The sequence below is a fragment of the Mobula birostris genome, chromosome 11 (genome assembly GCF_030028105.1).
Source record: "Mobula birostris isolate sMobBir1 chromosome 11, sMobBir1.hap1, whole genome shotgun sequence".
Lineage (NCBI taxonomy): Eukaryota > Metazoa > Chordata > Chondrichthyes > Myliobatiformes > Myliobatidae > Mobula > Mobula birostris.
Genome location: NC_092380.1, coordinates 17,598,949 through 17,625,063, shown reverse-complemented (window position 1 = coordinate 17,625,063; position 26,115 = coordinate 17,598,949). Strand labels below are relative to the sequence as shown.

Genomic DNA, 26,115 nt, shown 5'->3' with positions numbered 1-26,115 from the left:
AGGTACTCCCACAATTTCCAAGGTGGTAAAGAAAGCATTTAGCATGCTCACCTTCGTCAGTCAGAGCATTGAATTTAGGAGTAGGCGTATTAAGTTGCTGTTATACAAGTCAATGGTGGGAATGCTTTTGTAGTATTGTATACAGTTTAGGTCACCCTGTTATGGGAAAGACATTGTCAAGCTGGAGAGGGTGCAGAAGAAACTTATGAGGATATTGCCTAAAGTAGAAGGCCTGAGTGATAGGGAGAGGTTGTCCATACGGAATCTTTAGTCCCTGGTGCAGGAGAGTGAGAAGTGACAGTCTAAAAGTTTATAAATCATGAGGGGTATGGATAAAGTGAGTAGGCATAGTTTTTTCTCCCCGAGGGTTGGGGTCCAAAATTAGGGTAAGAGAGAAAAGATCCAAGAGACCTGAGAGGGAACAACTTTACACAGTTGGTAGTGAGTACCTTAAGTAGATGGGTACAATTGCAGCATTTAACAGGCATTTGGATAAAAATGTGGAGGGGAAGGGCTTGGAGGATTATGAGCCAAACGCAGGCAGTTGAGGCTAGCAGGAAGGATGTGGTGGTTGGCGTGGACCAGTTGGGTTGAGGGGCCTGTTTTCATGCTGGATTACTCTAATGATTCCCCAAGTTTCTTTGCATCCTAAAGACTTAGAGGATCTAACATTTTCCCATTCTGATTACCTGAAAAGTTGCTTTTATTCTCTCAGAAGTGATCTGCTCTGCTAACTATTTCCAGCATTTCCACTTTGTTTGGGATTTCTGTACTTGCAGTATTTTGTAACAAAGAATAAAATGATGTGCTGTAGGATGGAAGGGGGGAGGAATAACAGACAAAAACATATTTGGCTGAGTGGTTCACTAACACAGGTACCAGAAGCTGCTAAGAAGCCCCTTGACAATTTTCACTGCATTAAACCCACAATTCAAATACCAATTATTGTTACAAACATAGGCTCTGGTGCTGTGTTAATTATCTATTCTGCTCCCAGCCTTTGTAGATTTTGAGCTATTCGTTGTTTGTCTCTGCAGCTCCAGAATATTTCCAGATGTGCAAGCAAGTGTTCCTAGGAAGAGACGCGAAAACTTGTATTCTAGCTGGTAAAGTTCTAGACCATCAGACAGACAGTCCTATTACAATGGGTGCCTCGTGGCAAATCTGAAGATACAAGAGTGAAGGAATGGAATTGAATGGTGAGTGCTGATTTCTCATAAGGCATACGTAAATGGCGAAGACAGGAGAATGGGGTTAAGAGGGATAGTAAATCAGCCTTGATGGAATGGTGGAGCAGACTCATTGGGCCAAATGGCTTAATTCTTCTCCTATGTTTTGTGGTCTAACCTATTTAGCTTGGTAGAAGGTTCCTGTGTAAACCAGGGCTTGACTCTCTGTGAACTTGGGTTTCTCGTTTCTGGGGGAGGTTAAACTAGATTTTCAAGTTGTCAATAAATTTGCAACACTCACAACACGCTGGAGGAACTCAGCAGGTCGGGCAGCATCCATAGTCCTGACGAAGGGTTCCAGCCCGAAACGTTGACTGATCGTTTCCACGGATGCTGCCCAACCTGCTGATTCCTCCAGCGTGTTGTGAGTGTTGCTTTGACCCCAGCATCTGCAGATTATTTTGTGTTGTCAATAAATTTGATAGGGTAAATTACAAACAAAAGGCATTTGGGGAGGGAGAGGAAAAAAACTTTCAGTAGCATCTAGAGAATTGACATTTTAGGTCGATGACCTATGTTTTGATGAAGGGTAATTGTCTGGAAATGTTAACTCTTTATTAGAGGGGTCCCCAACCTTGGGTCCATGGACCCCTTGCTTAATGGTTTTGGTCCATGGAATAAAAATGTTAGGACCCCCTGCTTTAGTGAATGCCATCTTTCCTGCTGAGTATTTTCTGTTGTTTTTTTTTCTCAGAATTTCAAAATCTGCAGTATTTTGCTACTGGGCTCCCTTTTTAAGGAGCTTCCTGAGAAAGGGAGATAAAGTATAACCCACAGTTAGAGCAGAATAGCGCAGAGTGACACAGGAGTCTGGGTCGAGGTCAATGCAGTCATGCTACGTTCCCAAGGGGAAGATTAGTCGATCCTCACTAATTACAAAAAGCTGACACTGGATTCTGGAGGGAATGCTGGGAATAGCATTATGTGAAGGGATGGTTTTATTTTCCTTGTAGAAAGGGGTGTGGTGAGATTTAAGGTTAAAGGGTATTGATAAAGTATTTAGGGAAATACTGGTTCCATTACCAGGTGAGCCAGTTACCATGGGAACCAGATTTAAGATATTTGATAACAGAACCTGAAAGTGAAGTGTAGAATGTTGAGTACTGAGTTGTGCTCAGGTGCGTTCTACCTGAAAAGCAGATTCAATAGTGAGACCAATCGTTTAGCACCATAACAGGGCTGGCACAGTCACAATGGACAATATGGCCTTCCATGCCACACAGTTTTGTTACTAAATTGTTCAGAATCAGGTTTAATATCGCTAACACGTGTCATGGAATTTTTTGCCTTTGTGGCAGCAGAACAATACAATACATAATAGGAAAAAACACCTCTGAATTACAGTAGGTATATATATTAAAGATTTAAATTAATTAAGTGCAAAAATAGAAATAAAAAAAAGTAGTGACGTAATGTTTGTGGGTTCGATGTTCATTCAGAAATCAGACGGCAGAGTGGAAGAAGCTGTTCCTGAATTGTTGAATATAAGCCTTCAGGCTTCTGTACCTACTTTCTGATGGTAGCAATGAGAACAAGGCATGACCTGGGCAATGAGGGTCCTAAATGATGGACACTGCCTTTTTGAGGCACTGTTCCTTAAAGATGCCTTGGATACTACAGAGGCTAGTAGCCATGATAGAGGTGACTAAGTTTACAACTCTCAGCAGCTTATTTTGGTCCCGTGCAGTACCCACCCCCCATATCAGATGGTGATGTGGCCAGTTAGAATGTTCTCCACGGTACATCAGTAGAAATTTGCGAGTGTCTTAGGTGACATACTAAACCTCAAACTCCTAATGAAATATAGCCACTGTTGTGCCTTCTTTGAGGCTGCATCGATATGTTGGGTCCAGGTCAGATCCTCAGAGGTGTTGACACCCAGGAACTTGAAATTTCTCACTCTTTCCACTTTGGATCCCTCTGGGAGGATTGGTGCATGTTCCCTCATCTTACCCTTTCTGAACTCCTAAAGGTCTGAAGTTATTGAAGGTTCCATGGGAAGCAGCCATTTTGGGAGATGTTGTCACGAATGCAGAGCGAGAATCATGTTTATTATTAATGAACAAGAAAATTTGCAGATGCTAGAAATCAAAGTAACACACACAAAATGCTGGAGGAACTCAGCAAGCCAGGCAGCATCTACGGGAAAGAGTCACCATTATTATTACTGGAATATGTTGTCAAGATGTGTCATACAGTGTGGGAATCATGGGTGGCAGGGGTTTTACTGGAACAGAGTACAGTTCCAAGGCACAATGCAGTTCAGACATGAATTTATTTTTAAAAACTTCCTCGACAAACACGTCCATAACAGAAGACAGCAAACCTCAAGAGTGTGAGATCACTGTGCCTTGGCCAAACCAAAAAATTCCAAACAATATAAAGACAACTGCTATGCGCCAGCATTTTGGTATTGAAGAGGTTGCTATTATTAAATAACAGAATGTGATTCTGTCCTCCATGACTCTAGTAGTCAACTGAACAGTTGATACTAACGTGGGTAATATTTTTAGGTTGGGCATGAAGGAATATACAGCCGAGGCAGGCAAGTGGTGTTAAGTAGAAACCAGCTAATGGCATGACGGTACATCCTGGTGATATAATGTGAAATCTGAAAGATTTCAGAATCAGTGGAGCATAAACACCTGGAGAAACCCAACAAAATGAAGGTTGAGGAGATGAACTTTTGTAAACTGTCGAAGCATTGGCAGATTGGGTGCTGAGATAGGTCACAAGCTTGGATGCTAGAGGGAAGTTGGTAGGGAAATGGAACTGATGCGTTGGACGGTCAGAAGCTATTTCATAAGAAAATAACACATGACGGGTTACAAGCTGAGAATTAAAATATGTCTGCAGGGAATTTCCTGAGTGAGACAGAGCAGCATATGAATAAATTGGCAGGAATGATGAAAAGTATGTAACGAATGTTGGGAGTGGAGTGGGGTGGGGGGAGCATTAGTGTCAGGGTGAGTGCCTTTTCCTGTATGAATGGGCTTTGGATTGGGGAGGATTGGATGGGAGGGTAAAACAGAAAGCATCTGTTGAAGAATACAACTACTGTTCCTCCAGTCAGCGAGTGGTTCAAGCTCGATGTGTTCTGGCAAGTGTGAATATACTGTACATTCTTCCTGTCCCAGAATATGTAGTGCACAGCCTTTGAGTGTAACTTCTGACATGTTTGAGTTTATCTACTATCCGAGCAAAAGTTGCAAGTCTCTGGAAAACCTCTCTCAGCCTTGTGCTTCTCCTCTGTTCTCTACCTGTCCCCATGAATCCCTCCTCTCTATTTGGATACCTCTGTTCTTGAGCAGGGACTTTGAGTGTTGGGAGACAACATTAGCTGGATCTGACTTGGCTTCTATGTTGACCCACTCAGATCGCGCTCAATTGTAGGAGTCCCTATAATGTTGAGCTCCTATTCCCTGATTGCCTTCTGGACATAAGCACCACTTCAGCCTTTTTTATTCCAAAATTGTGCTTTGTCTGTAGTTTATGCAGTAAAAACAATTGAGATGTGTTTTTCTGTATGATTATGGTATCATCAATTCAATACTTCTTCTAAAAAGAACATTTGAGCTGTAGTTTATTTCAGGGTGGTATGGGGCAGGGATGAGGATATTAGAAAAAGAAGCAGGAATACACATGCACCTGCTCCACCTTTCATTAAGGTTATGGCTGATCTTTTACTATTGTACAATTTCCCCACACTAATTCATAAACCTTGATAATTTTAATATGTATATATCTATTAATCTGACCAGAACGTGCTCATGGTTCCACAACCCTCTAGGTCGACCCTTGCAAAAGTCTTGTCCTGTATCTGTCCTGAATGCCCAGCCTCTTACTTTGAGGATCTTCCCTAGTTTTTGACACCAGCCTAGAGAAATTTCACTGCTCCCTGCATCTCCCTTGGTCCCTTTAAGAATTTTAGAACATAGAAAAGTACAGCACAGGAACAGGCCATTCATCCACTGTGTTGTCCCATACCAGCTAAAAAGCAAATCAAAAACATCCAACACTAATCCCTCCTACCCTCACAATGTCCATATCCCTCCACCGTCCTTACATCCACGTGCCTATCCAAACATCTCTTTATAACCTGTGATGTACTTGTCTCTACCATGGTACCAGGCAGCGCAGTCCAGGCATCCACAACTCTCAAAGTAAAAAAATTTAACCTGCCACATCTCCCTTGAACCTACCCCTTCTTACCTTCATTGCGTGCCCTCTAGTATTAGGCTTTTCAGCCTTGGGAAACAGACACACCCCGTTTACTCTATGCCTCTCATAATATTATAAACCTCTATCAGATCTCCCCTCAGCCTCCGACACTCCAGAGAAAACAGCCCAAGTTTATCCAGCCTCTCATAATGGCACATGCCCTCTAAGCCAGACAGCATCCTCTTATACACCCTCTCCAAAGCCTCAAGTTGCAACAAAACCTCTTGACTTTTGAACTCATTGCCTTGACATTTGTATGTCTTAATGAACTCAATCTTATTCCATAAATCTTTCTAGGGTATAGATCTAGTTCCTTTTAATCTATTGCTGTACAATAAACTGCCCATTTCAAGAATCAGTCTGGTGAAACTTTGTTCCACTCTTATCATAAGCATATCCTTACCCTGAGTAAGGAGAACAGACCAATACACAGTTTGCTAGAGGATTTTGGTAGAATGCACTGTTTACCTTCTAATTACTTGTTGTGTCTGTGTGTTAAACAAGGACATTCACACATGTCCCTCTGCATGCTTATTTTTTTCAGTCTCTCACCATTCAAATGCTCTGATTTTCTATCATTTTTCTCCAAGGATAGAATAGAATATGGAAAAATGTGAGGTCACATGTTTTAATAGAAACAAAGAAAAGAATCTGGCATTTCAATGAGAGATTGAAACGTGTTGGTGAAACTCAAGTGTGTTAGAGAACAAATCATTTTTAAATTATCATGCTTGTTCAGTAAGCCATACCTTTTGCTAATCTTTTCCATTTTGTTTATCTATAGAAACTTCCATAGTCTGTTATTTTTCTGTTTCTCACTAGATCATTCGTATTCTTTTCCCCTTATCAGTGTCTTGGTGTTCTTTGCTGATTTTGCTTCCGGACTATGAGCGAATTGTTCAGGAGCCAAGAATTGGCCTTCACTCTGACCATGAGTGCTCAGTCTGTTTCTAACCTTCAACACAATTTTATTTTGAAAACGTGAGCTTATTTGTAAAATTGGACAATTATGAATGGACCTGAATATAATGCTAGGATTTTTATTAATTTCTCAATCAGCATTCAATAAATGTTATTAATTGTAGCTTGCAATAAATACTGTAAGTCACCCTATGGAGTTAATGATTACCCCTTGCACTGAATACACTGTGCAGGTGTGCCAACTGACCCTTGCTTTGAGTAAATAGCCAATCTTTACCGATGCATAGTGAGCAAGTCTGCTGAATGAAGTTACTGGGGCATGCCCCCTGAATAAACAGTGCCTGTGTAAAATCAAGGTATGTCAACCTTAGACATGAGATTCTGCAGATGCTGGAAATCCTGAGCAACGCACACAAAATGCTAGAGGAACTCAGCAGGTCAGGCAGCATCTATGGAAAAGAATGAATGAATAATCTGGTTCCATAGATGCTGCCTGACCTGCTGAGTTCCTCCAGCAGTTTGTTTGGTAACTTTGCCTACTCTCATCTTTTGCAAAGCTAACCTAAGTTACAGAAAACCCATGTAAGAGAGTTGTGCCTTTTTAATGTATTTATATGTTGTCTGTGTGTGACACTGGCTGGGCAGAATTCATTGTCCTTCCCTCTACAATGAGTTGTATTTCAGAAGGAAGTACATCTGGTGCCACAAAAGGAAAAGATTCCTACTTCGAATGACTTTGAATCAGAGGAGCCTTAATGTTAATTATGTTCACTATTGCTGAAAATTTTTGATGCAGGTATATTTAATTAAATTTAGATTCCATCACTGTTGTGGGATGGACCTCATTTCTGATCAATTTTACAGGACTCTAGATTCTATACCATACAGTCATACTTGATGTTTTGTTTTCCTGCTTGCTTCATCCATTTGACTTATTTGCCAGCGCCTACTCCTCAGCAAATTTTGAATCTTGGTCCCAATTATCCACTCCCATTATCTCAGATTTCTACCCTCTCCCCATTTTCTATCACCCTCCCTACCCTTGCCCTGGTTTAGGAGTTAGTGACCATGAATTTTAAGAGCATAAGTCACAGGGGCAGAGAAATACGATTCGTCCCCTTGATACTGCTCTACCATTCAAGGTAATGGTTGAATTCCTACTTTAAAACCATTTCCTGTCCTTGCAAGGAATGTAGAGCACAAGAATAGGAAAGTTTTGAAGCAACTTGCTGCAGTTGAGACAGAAGACAGACTTGGTCTCCATATTTAAGGAAGGATACACTAGCAATGGTGAGCAGGTTCACTGTTACTTGCTGAGTAAAAGGGTTGGCATATGAAGTGTGACCAACTTGAATCTGTAGTCATTTGTATTTGGAAGAATGAAGGGTGACCTTATTGAAGTACCAGATTTTGATGGGGGGGGGGTGATTAAGAGTAGATGAAGGGGCTGGCAGAGGATGCTTCCCCCAGCGGCATACCTAGAATGGAATAACTTATTTTCAGAATAAGGAATCGCCCATTTAACAGAGATATGGAGAAATTTCTTCTGCGGGTTGTGACTCAGAACTGTGGAGACAGAATCATTGAATATGTTCAAAGTGGAGGGACTGGTGTATTTGATCTACAAGGGAGCTGGGGCATATGGGAAAAGCTGGAGGTAGTGTTAAGGCCAGAATACATTGGCCTTGATTTCATTGAATACTGGAGCAGGCTGAGCAACTGATTGATCTACACCTGTTTCTTATGCATTAAATCTGGGAGCCAAATATTCAACGTTTAGGAAGGGTGTAAAATGGAAAAGGGGATTGATAAGGGATGGCATCGATAGATTAATTGAAAGGGAACTTGGCATGGTAGATTATAGCTAGAGTTAGAATCAGTTTAGGTGGAGCTATGATTCGGCAGGGGACAGAAATCGTTGGTGGAAATTGCTTGTGGCCTCCAGTTAGTGGTTGTGTTGCAGGGCACAGTATAAAAATATCATTCTGCAGAGGGATTCCTCAAAGTATCCTCATAATATGATAGAGTTTGCATGTAGTGCAAAAGTGGTTTTCACCGTGAAGCCTGGGTTTTCTGTCTCAGCCAGCAAAGATTTGAGGGGCTCGCTGGCTGTCTTGGAATAGAAAACCACATTAAAGTATATGTTATTGAACAGCCATAGCAGATGTTTTTTCTTAAAATACAATTGAACGAATGTGCATTCCTTTAACTCACAAAGACACAACATTGGTTCAACCATGGGCTGTAGAGAAAATTAAATCTAAGGAAAAAGTATTGCAGAGCTACCGGAATAAACAGTAAGCCTGAAAATTGGCAGGATTTTGGAATTCTGCAAAAGAGGCACAAGAAATTATAAAGAAAGGGAAAATAGAATGGGAATAAATTGAAAAACTTCAGTTCTTGGACTCGCCACTTTTAGAATCATAGCGTCGCACAGCTCAGAAACAGGCCCTGTGACCCAACATCAACCACCTATTTTCACTAAATCCACAGTAGTGTAGTGGTTAGCACAACTCCTTACAGTACCAACGATCCGGGTTCATTTCCTGACACTGTCTGTAAGGGAGTTTGTACGTTCTCCCTGTGACCGCGTGGGTTCCCTCTGGGTGCTCCAGTTTCTTCTCACAGTCTAAAGATGCATCGGTTATAAGGTTAATTGTAAATTGGGCTGGGGTTAAATTGGGGGTTGCTGGGCAGCACGGCTGGAAGGGTCTATTCCACGCTGTATCTCAATAAGTAAATAAGCAAACAGGCTTTCCCATCAACACCCCCAGATTCTACCACTCACTTCACTCTAAACCAAGATACAGCAGTCAGCTAACATGCCAAGCTGCAGTTCTAGGGAATGTGGGAAGAAATTAAAACATGGGTCACGGAGAGAACGTGCACGCTCCACACAGGCAGAGTCTGAGGTGTGATTGAACTTTGGTGGGTGGAGTTGTTTCTGTAACTGATCTATTGTACTGCCTGCTGGCAACTTCATAAACCTTTCCCTTGGATTTGATAATATTTTACTTGTGAATGCATACATCAGCTCTTTTTCCTATTTATTTTTTGTACCCAAGGGAAAGTATATTTGGTGCAATTATGCATTATTTCTCTAAATGCCAGCCATTACCCATTAATGTTGTTCTCCCAATTTACCTTAACCAACCTGGCCTTAACACCTTAATTAAAAAAAAAACAAGTACAGATGCTGGAAAGCTGAACTCAACAGAAGTTGCTGGGATACTCAATAAGTCAAGCAGTATCTGTGGAGACAGAGAAACAATTTGCATTCCAAGACATTGATGCTTATCACAACAGTCTGCTAGCTATTTCAAGCACTTTTTGTTCATTCTTTTGTTTCTTAGTTTCACATTGAACTGCACCATGTACAGACAAGGTTAAATTTTCTTTTACTATGGTTAATCTTTCCTAGTGGCTGCTTTATAAATGACTTTTAATTAATTGTACAGGGACAAGATCTAAAATGGCCAGTTTCCTAGTTGGTTCTTCAAACTAAAACCCATCTCTTATTACAATGCAGGAGTTTATCTACTTTCTTAGTAATAGTTTGATTTTCTCCGTATGTAAGTTGAGTCTCCTATGATTACTGGGGCCCCAGTTAGTTCCCTGACTTCTATCCTGCATTGCAATAACTATTTAGAGGGCTACAAACAGCCTACACTCTGCTGCTTAGCTGTGATTATCCCTGCCCTGGGGAAATGATTCTTGCTCCATGTCTCTGGGTACTCTGGATATTGCCGATACTTATTTTTGTTTAACAATCTCGACTCTGCTTGGTTTCTGCAGAACCTGCTGGGGTACGAACCGTGCAACACCGCAGCATGCAGTCCTACCGAGAGCAGAGCAGCTACCACGGGAGCCAGAGGCTGCTGCACCAAGAGGCCCAGGAGTCCGCCCGCCTGAGCGACTATAACCAGCACCACCAGGGCCCAATTTACAGCGGCTACAGCAACCGACCAGTCAGCGAGGGCTGTGACCAACAGCTGTACCCGCCCTTCCGCAGGGAGCCCGCTGATTACTATTACTCAAGGGGGAAGGAACTGACCAGCACCCAGGTTCAGCGCAGGTTGGGTGGGGGGCTGCAGAGTGGCTATGGCGCACAGCAGGCTGGCAGCTACTCCGTGCAGTACTTGAGCGAGGGCCAGTGGCGACCTCCACCCACCTCCATGCCAGGCTATGGACACTTTGAGCAGGACGTATACACCAGTCAGTTTTCTCCAGGTACCTCTCAGCAACAGCTGCGACACCAGTCCTTCCAAGCGACTGCCAGCAGCCAAGGACTGGCCCAAGCCCCTTCCTCCACCACTCACCTTTCCCAGCTTCTCCACCAGGCTGGTTCGGGCCTGCAGGCCAAGTACCAGCACCGAGCAGCCCAGTACAACCCCCAGCAGTTTCAGCCCTCCTCCACCACCTCTACCACCACAACCACCACCTCCACCTCCTCCTCCTCCTCCTCCTACCTGTCTCCTCAAGGCTACAGCCAGCCCCCTGGTCAGGCATTTGATGGCTACCATGCCAGTGCCAGCAGCCAGTGCGATGGCTACACAGTCAATGCTGCAGTTGCCCCCGGTTACGGTACCCAGGCTGGCTACAGCTACCAGCCACCTGTAGCCAAACCCTGCTTCGAACAGGCAAAACCACCGTCGGGCCAGCAGCATACCCAACGAAACCTGCAGTACCCCGCCACCGCCAAGATGGCCCTGCTCAACCAGCAGTTTGGTTCTTATTGCACAGCCGACATTCCTGCCAAATCGCCCATGCCATTCCACCAGAACTTTAGCCCCGGTTCCAACCCCTCACCAGCCACCCCCGTGGCCCAGTCCCCCTCCTGCAGCTCCACCCCGTCCCCCCTGCTGGTCGGCGGCGACGGCCTTCAGTGCAGTGCCGGGTCCATTGGCATCGGGGCAAGGGGCCGCCTCCTGCAGCAGATGCCCCATCCCAGCCCCACCCCAGCGGGGCTGATGTCCAGCCCCAGCTCCCAGTCTGCCACCTACGAAGGCTTCGGCCTGGAGGGCGGTGGGGAGAAGAGAGCGCCGGACCTGGGCCTCAGCAGCCTTACTGCTCTGAGCTCGCAGGTGGCCAACATCCCCAACACAGTGCAGCACCTGCTCCTCTCTGACTCGCTGGCCCTGCAGCGCAGGCAGGCCCGCCGTTCCGCCAAGAGAACGGGAGCCCCAGGGGAGCTGCCAGGCCTGGAGGAACAGCTGAAGTCGCCCCGGGCAGACTCCCTGGATGGAGGCTGCTCCAGCTCCTCGGAGGACCACGCGGAGCGGGTCCGCCAGCTCAGTGGGCAGAGCGGCTGCTCGGAGCGGGCCCTGAAGCCACGCCACCCCGAGGCTGCCAATGCTACCTGCTCGCCGGCCGGCTCCCATGGCGACGGACGGCCGCTCTCCAAGGAGGAGCTGATGGCCCAGATGTGTCAGGAGGGCAAAGGCAGCGCCGTGGCGACGCTGGCGGAGCCAGGACCCCAGCGAGGCGAGAAGCCGGTGGGTGTCATTGTGTCAAGGGAAACTATGGCTGGGAGGGCAGAAGCAATGGGCATTGCTGGGCAAGAAGATGAGCACGCCTACACTGTCGGTAGCGAGAAGGTGCCTGGCCGTGGCCAGCAGCCCAACAATAGCCGCAGCACCACGGCAAGATCAGCAGCCCAGAATGGCAACGGCCTGGGGCACCAAGGTCATCCGGCGCCTGGTGACCCCATGGCTACTAGGTTGGACTCCTCCAAGTCCCCCAGCTGCTTAGCTTACGGTTTCCGGGACATGCCCAGAAATGAAGGGGGGTACCATCAAATGCAGTACCCCAGCACCCCTTACGGCCAGCTGGAGACTGAGCAGTTCACTTCTGGGGACAGGAAGGTCATCCCAAATAAGGCTGAGAAGAGCCACAGTTTGCTTCAGGAAGCCCTGCAAGCCAACTATCCTGCAAGGAAGTTCCATCCAAACTATGTCCCTGACCTGCAATTTTCGGGATTCATGGATCCCTTGCTGCAGCCTGGTTACCCCATGCGACAGATGTCTGAGGTGACGAGAAAAGATGTCCCAAGTCATGCCACAGCTTTGCCCTCTGGTTGGGTAGATGGGAGAGCACAAGTTCCTGGCTTTGGCACCGAGCAGGGCAGGGCTGACCTGGAGACCCAGCTTGAAGGCGGGATGTCAGAGAGGAAGTCCGTCATCTGCGACTTCTCCCCATCAAGGCAGTTTGGCCGTAGCTCTACACCTTTAACCTGTGGGCAGTCTCATGATCAAGAGTTTTTCCGGAACGTGAAGGGTGACAAGTTTTGCAAAGCAGGACAGTCGGTTATCCAGACAGGTCTTCCTGTAATGTCAGAAACACGAATAAAAGGTGAGATGGGCCAAGGTCTAGGTCAGCAAAGGGCTATTGGACACCACGATGACAGAGACCCAAGGACACTCTCACCCCCCTGGAAGTACGATACTTCACAATTGGTCAGGGGTTCCACAATGATTTCTACTCCGATGCCCATGGGATCTGCCAGTAACTTTCCCCATCAGCCTCTGAACAACCGATCCACCAGGGCAAGGCGTCCCTATGGCAGGGGGGCAGGCAGAGGCGGGGTGAGGAGGAGAGGTTCAGCAAGGGCAGATGGCAATGCTTTCCTGACAAGGGCACCACTTATCAAACAGGAAGGTATGCTGGAAGTTGGCAGAGCCGGGCACCTTGGCCAATCTCGTGAACACCTGCCAACATTATTGGACAAGATCGCCATGTACCCTACAAACTCAGATACGCTTTCCTCCCTGTTAGCCAAGCAAGTGAATGCTTGTTCCTCGGGTATGGAGTCGGAAGGCACGGTCAGGTATCCAATTCATCCACCGAAGCAGATGTACAATCTTAAAGGGGTGGGTGATTGGACTAACACAAATGATGTGAAAATGCCTGCTGTAGAGATGTGCAGGAGCAGGATTCAGAAAGAGCCAAGACTCCCTGATGCCACGCAGCAGGAAGCAGGTAGCCACCCCTCGCTCCAAATGTATTTGCCTCAGAGTCATGAGGCCCAAAGCCCACAGCTGGATGATCAGTCAGCATCCATGGGCAAGCATTTGCCTAAAAAGCAAAACAATACGAGTCAGGAGGACTCATCGGTTCAGTCCTCTATTTTGTCAAGGAGAAGGATAAGATCTTTTATATCACCGATTCCAGCCAAGAGATTTTGCCAAGAGCCAAAAGCCAAGGACCCCCTGCACCAGCGTGACCCTGCCGACTCTCCGTGCAGCGCCAGCCTGACCCCCGTACAAAAGCCTGAGGCTGCCGATGAGTGCCAGCAGGTGAACGATGAGAAGGGCAGCCCCGGTGGGAGCCTTTCTCCAGCTGCTTCCCTCGCCAGTCCTGGTAAAACTAAGACACTGCCACCGCGGAAGGGCCGAGGCCTAAAGCTGGAAGCCATTGTGCAGAAGATCACGTCACCCAACGGGAGGAAGTTTCCGCCAACTGGGATGCTGGATGGGGCCTCAGACAGTCTGACACTAGAAGACATCCTGTCCGTCAAAGAGGCTGGTTGGGAGAGAGGCAGCGGGGCAATGGTGCAGGCTGGGTACAAGATGGATGGAGATCCCAAGGAAGGGGCTGAGGAACAGGCTCGGGGCCCTGGGGCTACCTGCCAGGAGCGACATTCCAACTGCTCCCAGCTCTGTGGAGCCTCCTCACCATCTGCTCGGGCTCCGCATCATCCCGAGTCCAATCAGTGCGGTGCCGTATGCCCTCTGCCCTGCCCCCTGGCGCACCAGGCCGGCGAGGGGACCACTGGTGTCACCCCTAAGGCGGAAGTTGTGGTTGCAAAGGGATACTTCCCGTCTGGCAAAAAGCGAGGGAGACCGCTGGGGAGTATTAACAAGCAGAAACGCCTCCGGCAGGAGTGCTCAGGCCCCCGGGCTCGGGATGAGGCAGAGGAGGAGAAGGCCAAGGCTAAGGTGAGGCCCGAGAGGAAGAAACCAGTCTCCCACCCGAGGAGGCGCCGCAAGCGGCTCGACGGCCCTGTCGTGCTGCCCCAGGAACCAGAAATCAAACTGAAACACACTGCTCGAGTGACACGCAGGAGGCGGGGGGAGTCCCAGGATAAGGGCTTCTCTCCCTACGTGTTGCTGGAGAGGAATCGTGAAGTGGCGCTCTGCACTATAATCAACACCCAGGATGATCAGAACAGTATCCAGAAAGGAGTTAAGGGTCACCAGGGGCCAACCTCCACCCCACCACCCAGTTGTGCTGGCAAAGCCTTACCAACATCCTCACACATGGTGCAAGGGCCACTGGTGACTGACTCCCCCACCCTTGGCGTCTTGGTCTGCTGCTTGTGTGGCAAATGTGCCAATCACAGGGACCTGGGCGACCTCTTTGGACCCTACTACCCTCACCAGTATGCTGGCACCCTGCCCAAGAACCCACCCCCGAAGAAGATAGCACCGGCGCAGAGCCGCGTGGTGAGGCACAGGAGCATGCCCGACCTGCTAAAGACTGGCCAGTCGGGAGACGAGAGCAAGGAGTTTGGGTCTGTCCTGGGGCACCCCAGGTTCAAAAGGCGTCACTACAGCGAAGATTGCACCCCTTCCTGGGCCAGTCCCAGGAGCAGCAAAGGGCACCGCCGCTGCTACTGCTGCATAAAGACTTCCTCTGTCGACTTACGGACTCAGAGATTTAAAAGTGAGCTCGGCCCGCAAGTGGAGCTACAGCTCCCTCAACTACCTCTAGACCCCAATGAACTGTGGATCCACGAGTCCTGTGTGCTCTGGGCCAGTGGGGTCTACCTGATCTCTGGGAGACTCTATGGACTGCAAGAAGCTGTAGAAATGGCTAGAGAAACGGTAAGGATTGCTGCTGTGTTTTGTGAGGGTGTTGCCGGTGGTTGGGTGGGGATAGAGTGCGAGTAAGTGGCTATGCTTTGAGAGGGCCTAAAGCTTCCTATTCCTTATGAATTATCCTCCCACCCCTTCTCCAGGAAGAACTATTCTGTCTCTTCACTTTTATATAAGGACTGCTTGTTGCAGTCTGCTGGATTTTTTTTGTCCGTGGACCCCAAAGCTTTGTCCATTAGAGAGCACTTCCAGTAAGGATTGAGTGTTCCTATCTCCAGATCCCATGCCCTCTGCCAACCCATTGCGTACATGTTCAGGATTTCTCCTTAACTCTTTTCAGCTCTCTACTACCCTTCAAACTTAATTCTTCACCCAAGCTTTTCCTCACCTCTCCTAATATCTCCCTCCGTAGACCATGTTAATTATTTTTCAAGCAATGCACACAAAATGCTGGAGGAACTCAGCAGGCCAGGCAGCATCTATGGAAAAGAGTACAGTCGATGTTTTGGGCTGAGACCCTTTGGCAGGACTGGGGGGAGAAAAAGCTGAGTAGATTTAAAAGTTGGGAGAGGAGAGAAATACAAGGTGATAGGTGAAACCTGGAGGGGGAGGGATGAAGCAAAGAGCTGGGAAGTTGATTGGTGACAGAGACAGAAGGCCATGGAAGAAAGAGAAAGGGGGAGAAACACCAGAGGGAGGCGATGGCAAGGAGATACGGTGAGAGAGGGAAAAGGGTAATGGAAGTGGTGAAGGGAGGGGGGTCATTACCAGAAGTTCGAGGAATCAATGTGCATGTCATTAGGTTGGAGACTACCCAGGTGGAATATAAGGTGTTGTTCCTTCAACCTAAGTGTGGCCTCATCACAACAGTGGAGGAGGCCATGGGTAGACATATCTGAATAAGAATGGGAAGGGGAACTAAAATGGGTGGCCACTGAGCGATCCCGTTTTAATTATTTTTTGTTATCTCCTGTGAAGCATTTTGGTTTGTTATCCTTCACTGATAATGTATTTCTGAATCCTGTTTTAAACTAACTGCCTGTTCACAACAACCCTCACAATATTTGTTACAGTCATACCTGGGATTAGGCATTGGATTCTACAGAGCTACCTTGTAGGAGAGATGGGCCAGAACTGAGAACTATTTTGGATTATTTCTCTCACTTTCAAAATTTCTATGCTCTGCCCATTTCCCCCATTCAGTACTGTGGTATTGTATGTGGTAAATTTTTTCTCTGAACTGTACCTGTGTTTTTCAATGTCATTTGTCATTGGTGCTGTTATACTAAGTATTATTTTGTTAGTCCTGCATCTCAATTGTTACTGTGTTACATGGTGTCAGATCTAGTTTACCCTGCACCCAGTACTGGACTTCATTGTTATACACTGACAGATTGATGCCTCCTGTTTATTTAGTATGTCAGTATCACCGATGACAGATATCAGTACTGTAGCTCTTGTATGGTGACACACCCACGTCCATGTACCTCTCTTGCCTCAGTGGAAGACCTTAGTGGTGGATCTGAACCCTCAGAGCCATATCAATAGTGTTGTACCTGTGTTCCCACTGCTGTGCCTCTTGGATAGTGACGTACCTCAGTGGTACCTCCATGCTCTGCAGTGACAAACCTGTGTTCCCAATATTGTGCCTTGTTCAACAACAATGGATATTTGCCCATGTTCTACCATGTCAAATGTTTTCCTGGTGGGTGTATAGCTGTATATTTTTGTATAGTGGCTGATCTGTATCTCACTGTGCAGTGAGGAATCTGAGCTATCCTTGTTGAGTGGTGATTGTTTGTAACAGGAGATAACAAAAATAATTAAAACTGGATCTCTCAGTGGCTACCCATTTTAATTCCCCTTCCCATTCCTATTCAGATATGTCTGTCCATGGCCTCCTCCACCGTTGTGATGAGGCCACACTTAGGTTGAAGGAACAACACCTTATATTCCACCTAGGTAGTCTCCAACCTGATGGCATGCACGTTGATTTCTTGAACTTCTGGTAATTCCCCCCCCCCCCCTCACCCCTCACCATTGTTTGTACCACAGTACTGTGTGTCATATAATCTGAGATCTGTGTGTTGTATCTATCAGTGATAAATCTGATCCCTGTATTGTACCTCTGACCATGAGACCATAAGATATTGGAGCAAAATTAAGTCATTTGGCTCATTGAGTCTTCTCCACCATTTCATCATGGCTGATCCATTTCCCTCTCAATCCCAATCTCCTGCCTTCTCTCTCTATTCCTTCATGCCCTGATTAATCAAGAATCTATCAACCTCTGCTTTAAATATACCCAATGACTTGGCGTCCATAGCCAAGTCCCTCTATTAAGTGGACGTCCTTCTATTCTGAGGCCGTGTCATCTGGCTTTAGACTCTCCCACCATTGGAAACATCCTCTCCATGTCCACTCTATCGAGGCCTTTCAACATTCAGTAAATTTTAATGAGACTCCCCCTCCTGCTCTGATACTTCTAAATTCCTATAAGTACAGGCCCAGAGTCATCCAATACTTCTCATATGATAAGCCTTTCATTCCTGGAATCATTTTCATGAACCTCCTTTGAATCTTCTCCAATGCCAGCACATCCTTTCTTAGATAACTGGCCCAAAACTGCCCTCAGTACTCCAAGTGAAGCTTATAAAGCCTCAGCATTACATCTTGCTTTTATATCTAGTCCTCTGAGCAAATCTATTGTACAATACTATTTTGTTGTGCGTGATCTGTGACCATGCTGTTATACCACTATTATGTAGTGACAAAGCTATCCCCAATGCTGTACCTATAATGTAAATGAAGTACCTATTACCCTCGTGTTGTCAGGGTTCTGATGGATTTGATTCTACCTTTGCCCTCCTGAAAGATTTGATTCCTAAAACTGTAGCTCAAAGCTGTATAGTACTGGGTCTGCATCCCCCATGTTGTGCTTAATCAGATCTGTGCCCATAAATGGACCTCAGAAAGGCATGAAGTACTCGGTGGGTCAGGTGACACCCATGGAGAGAGTCACTCATTGTGTATCTTAGTATTGTGCAGTGACTGATCTGTGTCCCTTAGTGTTATACCTCTGCTGCATAGTGAAATGGCTGTGCCATCGTTGTTGGCTATCAGTTTGTGTCATGGCATAATCTGTGCCCCAGCACTCTGCCTCTCTGTATAGGGATAATCAGATCTTTAGTACTGTACCTCAAAGCTGTATGAGAACTTGTATAGTTGTACCCCCATAACTCTCTATTTATCAAGGCATAACTGTACCCTCAGTACAACTGTTTCTGAATGTGAATGTCCAGTAATGCACTTCAGTATTGCCCAGTTTCTGATCTATATCTCCAGTGTTGTGTCTTGATTGTATTGTTACTCTCTTCTGTGGAAACCCCTCAAGATCAGTGACACGTTTTCACTCTAGGTCTAATGACACCAATGAGGGTATTACAGACTCTGCCACAAATAAAACAAGGTTCTTGACAGGTCAGGGAGATGTTTCCCAACAAAGGGACTCAAGGTTCTTGATGCCCTCTCAAATTCCACTGTTTCAGTGACCATGGCTAAGGAAATCTAACAAGGCAGGAATACTATTTTTTAAGAAGACGTTGCAAGTATCCTTAAATCATTTCCTCTGACCCTACAGAGAAGTATTCTCTTGCCACGATAGAGTTCCTTGGTCATTTCTGGTGTCTGTTATTGTGTGTGGCTTGCCCATTAGAGTGACTGTTGTGGGATCAGTGCTGGGTGGGGTTGATGTAGGTTCAACTGCCAGTAGATCTGGAGGATTTTGCTGGTACCTCTATAAATGTCTAAGGTGTCTAGAACAACAATGTCATGTATAATAGTTAGTACTGCATTTCTCCTGGAGATCATGCCCAGTGTGGTTCTCTGGGCAGATTCTGCACTGCGGTTTGCGATGCAGCTCTCTTGCTGCTGGGAGGAAGCAGTTGAAGAAGACCCTGACTACCCCTCTGTGATCACAGCCATAAACAGAATTATTTCTTTTCTTGAAGATCTTCAATATTACAGCATCTCTGAGGTCCCTTGGGATATAGATAGCTAGATAGATATACTTTATTAATCCCGAGGGAAATTTGATTTCGCTACAGCCGCACCAACCAAGAATAGAGCATAAATATAGCAATACAAGAAACCCCAACAATCAAACACCAAAATGCAAACTGTGCCAGATGGAAAATAAGTCCAGGACCAGTCTATTGGCTCAGGGTGTCTGACCCTCCACGGGAGAAGCTGCACGTTCGATGGCCACAGGCAGGAATGACCTCCCGTACCGCCAAGTGTTGTATCATGCTGGAATGTGGCCGAAGTCGAACAGTAAAAAGTTCAATATCCAGTCTGCAAGCACGTTCCTCGATCGTAATATACCCCGGATTGCACCATCCGTTGTTAGCCAGAACAGTAAGCACCGAACTCCTTTACGCTTACCACTCTCAGTGCACTTCTGGTCAGCCGGAACGGTATTACCCACTGAACTCCTCTTCTCCAAAAGTCTCTGTTGTCTCGACTCAGTCCTCTTTCCTCGGCTTCGTGATCCCCCTCTGTGTGTTTTCCTCCGGATTTCAGCAGGGGTGTCCACCGCTCCGTTCACTAAGCCGACCAGTCTTTGCTGGTCTGTGAAATACACAATGCGACCTTGCTTCTGTCCCGTGTTGGGGTGTAACCATTTCCAGCGCTAAAGAAAACCCAAATAAAACTCTCCACCAGCATGTTAGAGAGGGTGCAGCTTCGACGTGTTACTGTGAGGAAAAAAATACAAAAAATAACGTAAATTAAAAAGTAAGAAGAAGAAAGTAAGAATAGATCGGAACGGCTGTACCAGGCTGCATGCACAACCGGCGCATGCGCACTCAGTGCCCAATTGCTTGTGGAGTGCAAGTGAAGCTGCACTAGGTAGTTTGACCTGGAATGGAGTCAAAACTTACTGTCTCAAGGTCAGATTCACAGTCCGGGAGTTCTTCCTCTTTCATTGGGCTGTGCACCTTTGTCCTTGATAAGTTCTCCTCTGTACTCGGCTCTCAGTGGGGCAAACCTTTGGTGTCTGGACTCTTAAGTCATCTTATGAGGTTGTGGGAAGGTGGGAATGTTCTGGTGAGGGGAAATTTAAGAAGTTAGAACATGGGCAAAAGTATTAGTGCAGCGATGTAAAATGGGTAATGATAACCATTGTGAGTCAGGACATCTCCAGTTGGAATCAGCAAGGGAATATAGAACATAATACGGCACAGGAGCAGGCCCTTTGGCTCACAGTGTTGTATTGCACCAATTAAATTAGTAATCAAATGGCCAACTAAATTCATCCCAAAAATAGCGAAAAGTCAAAATAAAGACTGTCTGAATGCATATTTGTACAAGGATGAGAGAATTAATGGTAAATAAATGGTCACAACGTGATAGCTAATACAGATCCGCGCTTCTGAAGTGACCAAGGTTAGGAAATGAATATTCCAAGGTCTTTTTCTTTTATAAGAGAGGTAGAATAGAAAAAGAAGATAGTCCCTATATCAAAGAACAAGATAAAGGCAGTAGAGTGAAATTACTTTTGATCAGAAAATTGAAAAGTTCTCTAGTACAATGTAGGACAATTTAAGCTAGTAAGTCAGGGGTCTGGGGTCCAGAATGACATTGCAGAAGGTGGAGAGTCTAAATCATTCATTTTTTAAATTTAATAAAACAGGCAAGTCTAATTGGCAGACTGGACCATACTATAAGTGTGACCTAAACAAAATTTTATACAGTTGCACGGTGACTTCCAATATTGTACCGAGTGCCTTGACCTCTAAAGACAAACCTGCCATGTGAAGCCTTTACCACCCTGTTCACCTGTACTACTGCTTTCAGGGAGCTGGAGACTTGCACCCCAAGATCCCTCTGTATATCAATGCTCCTAAGGGCCCTGCCATTCACTTTATATCGACAGAGGGGTGGGGAAGCAAGCAAGAGTAGGTAGATTTAACTGCATTTACTTTAATGCAAGGAACCTCATAGCTAAGATGGATCAGCATGTGGAATTATGATTATGAAATAAGGTTGAAAGAGTGCAGAGAAGGTTTACAAGGATGTTGCCAGGACTTGAGAAACTCAGTTACAGAGAAAGGTTAGGACTTTATTCCCTGGAGCGTAGAAGAATGAGGGGAGATTTGATAGAGGTATATAAAATTATGATGGGTATAGATAGAGTGAATGCAAGCAGGCTTTTTCCACTGAGGCAAGGGGAGAAAAAAACCAGAGGACATGGGTTAAGGGTGAGGGGGGAAAAGTTTAAAGGGAACATTAGGTGGGGCTTCTTCACACAGAGAGTGGTGGGAGTATGGAATGAGCTGCCAGATGAGGTGGTAAATGCAGGTTCTTCTTTAACATTTAAGAATAAATTGGACAGATACATGGATGGGAGGTGTATGGAGGGATATAGTCCGTGTGCAGGTCAGTAAATGGTTCGGCACAGCCAAGAAGGGCCAAAAGGCCTGTTTCTGTGCTGTAGTTTCTATGGTTTCTATGATATTGCTGTACTCATGGAAAGATGGTTCAGTGAAGAGCAGGAGTGGCAGCTCAGTGTTCCAGGGCATACAAGTTTTATCTACGGCACAGGGGTTGCAAAAAGGGAGGTGTGTAGTACTACTGGTCGGGGAAAGCATTACAGCAGTGCTTAGGGAGGATACATTGGAGACATTAGCCAATGAGGCTGTAAACATAGAATTTGGAAATAAGAAAAAGGCCATTGTTTTTAACTATACGTTTCCCAATGGTCAGCAGGACCCACAAGGCCATATATGTAAGTAAATCACAGTAAAGTGTGAAAACGATAAGGTCATGATAGTGGAGAGTTTTAACTTTCCCAATATTGACTAGGATTGCCTTAGTATAAGAGGCTTAGATAAGGTAGAATTCTTGAAAGTTCAGTCAAGAGGGGTTTTAAAAATAGTATGTTGAGAGTCCTAATAGGGAAGAAGCTATTCTTGACCTTCATGGTGGACATGGCTGTATGTCAAAGTAGTCAGTGAAAGAGATAAAGTTGGTAGTGGAGTTCAGGTCTTAAATTGAAGGAGGGCAGTTTTCAGTAGTATAAGGCAAAGTCTGGTGTGAGTCTGAAACGATCGTGATGCCAATCTAAGCTAATCATTTCTGCATACACGTGGTCCACATCCCTTTGTTCCCTATGTGTTCGTGTCTGAATCAGTCAGGTTTATTATCACTGACATATACTGTGTCATGAAATTTGTTTTCCAATAGCAGTACAGTGCAAGACAAAAATACACCATGAATTACAATAAGAAATATATTTTTAAAAATTAAGTAGTGCAAAAATAGTGAGGTAGTATTCATGAGTTCATTGTCTGTTCAGAAGTCTAATGATGGAGCGGAAGAAACCGTTCTTAAAACATTGAACGTCTGTGTGTTCAGGCTCTTGTGCCTCCTCTCTGGTGGTAATGAGAAGAAGGCATGTCCTGAGTGGTGGGAGTCCTTAATGATGAATGTTGTCTTTTTGAAGATGTCCTCGATGGTGTAAAGGCTAATGCCCACAGTGGAGCTGGCTGAGTTTACAACCCTCTACAGCATTTTCCAATCCTGTACAGTGGGCCCCTCCATACCAGACAGTGATGCAGCCAGTTAGAATGCTTTCCATGGTACATCTGTAGATGTAGAGTCTTTGGTGACATACCAGATCTCCTTAAACTCCTAATGAAATATAGCCTCTTGCATGTCTTCTTCATAATTGCATAATATGCTGGGCCCAGGGTTGATCTTCAGAAATGTTGACACCCAAGAACTTGAATTTGCTCACCTGAGGATTGCTGTGTATTCCCTCGACTTCCTCAAGTCGACAGTCAATTCCATGGTCTCATTAACGTTGAGTGCTCACTGTTCCTTCAGTTACTTTCAAATCCCTTACTCACTCTTCCTTCAGTTAGTCCTGACGAAGGGTCTCGGCCTGAAACGTCGAATGCACCACTTCCTACAGATGCTGCTTGGCCTGCTGCGTTCACCAACAACTTTGATGTGTGTTGCTTGAATTTCCAGCATCTGCAGAATTCCTGTTGTTTACCTGTACATCCCTTCTGCATTTGACTTCTCAGAATGCATCACTTCTCATTTGTCTAGATTAAACCCTGATCTGCCATTCCTCCTCACAAGTTTCCATTGGTCTTTGACAGCCTTCCTCATAATTTCACAAATTTTTCACTAATTCCACTAATTTTCATGCTTTCGGACTACCTATATTTTTGCCCAAGTCATCAATAGATGTTAGATGTTACAAGCAACTGAGATCCCAGCATTGATCATTGCAGGGTACCAGTGGTCAAAGGCCTCCAGTCAGAAAAACGGCCCTCTTATTTATGATCAAACTAGTTTTGCATCAAGTTTAGCAGCTCACCATGGATCCCATGTGACTTAATCTTCTGGACCAGCAATGACTACTCACCAGGCTTCTGGAACCTTGCCAATGGCAGGGTCCCAGCCATCTCCTCCCGTGCTTTCCTCAGTATACTGTGGTAGATCTCATCTGGGAACTTATCCACATTAACTGATTTTCAAGACATCCAACACAAGCACCAAGATATTTGCATACCACTCCCAAATTTGACCATTCTGCACATCCTTGGTGTCTACTGATGTGAAATGCTTATTGAGGTCCTGACCCACTTCTCTGGCTCGAGTCGTAGATTCTTTCCTATGTCCTTCAGTAGACCTACCTTTTCCATAGCTACCCTCATGATTCTAGTATACATATAAAATGCTTTTGTATTCTCCTTAATCTTACTTGTCAAGGATATTTCATGGCTTCTTTTAGTTCTCAAAATTTTTTGTCTTTTTCTGCTTCCTTTACATTCCTCAAGGGCCTTGTCCAATATCAGCTTCCTAAACTTTACATATGCTTCCATTTTCTTTTTAACTAAACTTGTCATTGTCAGCTTTCATCCTGACAGGAGCAGGTTGGTCTTAAACTCTTATCATCTCGCCTTCAAAAGATGTTTAATGTGGATTTTCCCAATAATGCCATTTCCAATCTTTTTTCAGTTCCTGTCTAATAATGTTATAATTAGCCTTTCCCCAATCTAGCACTTTCACCTGAGGACAAATCTTATCCATGACTCTAAAGATCTTAAAACTTGCACAATTATGGGCACCGTTCCCAACATGCTCTGCAGCTCAAACTTTGATCACTTGGGTAGGCCCATTCCCCAATAGATGCTGTAGTACGGCACCATCCCTAGTAGAGCTATCTGTACATTAGAACATAGAACAGTATTGCACAGTACGAGCCATTTTGGCCTATGACATTGTGCAGACCTCTTTAAAAACCTACTCCATGATTAATCTAGCCCTTAACCAGATTTTTCTTACATCCATGTGCCTACCTGAAGTGTCTCTTAAATGTTTCTATTCTACCAGCCTCTACCACCACTCCCAGCAGAACATTTCAGGCACCTATCACTGTATGTGTTTTTTTTTTAAATTATCCCCGACATCCTCTTAAACTTTCCTCCACTTACCTTAAATAGGTGTCCTCTGGTATTGGCCATTTCCACACTGGGAAAAAGGTGGTGACTGTCCACTATGTCTATGCCTCTCATGATCTATACACCTCTATCAAGTTGTTTCTTATCCTCCTCTCTCACTCTACCTCTAAACCAGGCAGCATCTTTGTAAATCCTTGCACCCTCTAAAGTTTTCACATCATTCCTATAATGCTGCAATCAGAACTGGACACAATATTCCAAATGTGGTCTAACTTCATAGCTTATGCACTTAATTCCCCAACTAATGAAGGCCAACACACCATATGCCGCTTTAATCACAATATCGATCTGCACGGCAACTTTGACGGATTCATGGACTAGGACCCCGAGAGCCCTCTGTTCCTCCGCACTCCATCCTGCCATTAACCTTGTACTCTGCCTTCAAATTTGACCTTCCAGAGTGTATCGCTTCACGCTTTTCCAGATTGAATTCCATCTGCCAATTCTTTGCCCAGCTTCGCATCTTGTATATGTGTTGTAGCCCACAACAACCTACACTATCCGCAATATCAGCAACCTTCATGTCATCTGCTAACTTACTAACACCCTTCCACTTCCTCATCCAAGTCATTTATTAAATCACATAGAGAAGAAGTCCCAGAACAGATCCCTGTGGCACACGTCACAGACCTTCAGGCAGAATATATCCACTACCACCCTTTGTCTTCTGTGGGCACGCTAGTTTTAAATCCACAGAGCCAAGTTTCCAATGATCCCATGCCTGGTGACTTTCTGGATGAGCCTACCAAAGCGAGCCTGGTCAAATGCCTCACTGAAATCCATGTACACCACATTCACCAATCCACCTTCCTCAATTTGTTTTGCCGCTTCCTCAAAACACTCAGCTGACTATCCCTAATGAGACTTTGCTTCTGCAAATGCTCATAAGTCCTGTCCTTAATAATTCTCCCCATTAGTTTGCAAACTGGTTTTCAAAACTTTCCTGAATGCACTGATGAATTCTGCTTCATCTAAGCAGAGTAAGGGTGTCCCAGTCAATATTGGGGAAGTTGATATTCGTCATAACCATAACTTTTGTTTTTAACATCTGCCTGCATAGTATAACTCCATTGTAGAGATTGCAGCTGAGTTGTATCTGTGTTATCTTGCTGAATGAGCCCTCCAAGTGATGACATTAATGCAACCCTCTGTCACATCTGAAACATACATGCCCTAAAATGCTGGACTGACTGTCCTGCCTTTCTCTCAATCTTTTTTTTATTGGCTACAATTTCATAGCTTGAGGTCTAATTCGGCTCAAAGCTAGTCTGCTTTACCCATTGTACTGCATGTATTAAAATAAATAGAAGGGACAGGTATCTTAGATGCAGTATTGTGCCATGAGAAAGGATTTATTGGTGATCTTGTAGTTAAAGGATCAAAATATTAGAG

The 26,115-nt window shown here is 45.3% G+C and overlaps 1 protein-coding gene across 4 annotated transcripts in view; it reads left to right on the top strand.

Moving 5' to 3' along the window:
• The window catches only part of tcf20 (transcription factor 20), a 67,734-nt gene that overhangs the window by 28,027 nt on the left and 13,592 nt on the right, over positions 1-26,115 (top strand). For all 4 annotated transcript variants that reach the window (XR_011887718.1, XR_011887719.1, XM_072271793.1 and 1 more), the window contains 2 exons: positions 1,038-1,199; positions 10,167-15,196. Coding sequence is in view for 2 of the 4 variants with exons in the window: in XM_072271793.1 (XP_072127894.1) it covers positions 1,187-1,199; positions 10,167-15,196 (5,043 nt within the window). In the remaining 2 variants the exon portion in view is untranslated. The remainder of the gene's footprint in view (positions 1-1,037; positions 1,200-10,166; positions 15,197-26,115) is intronic.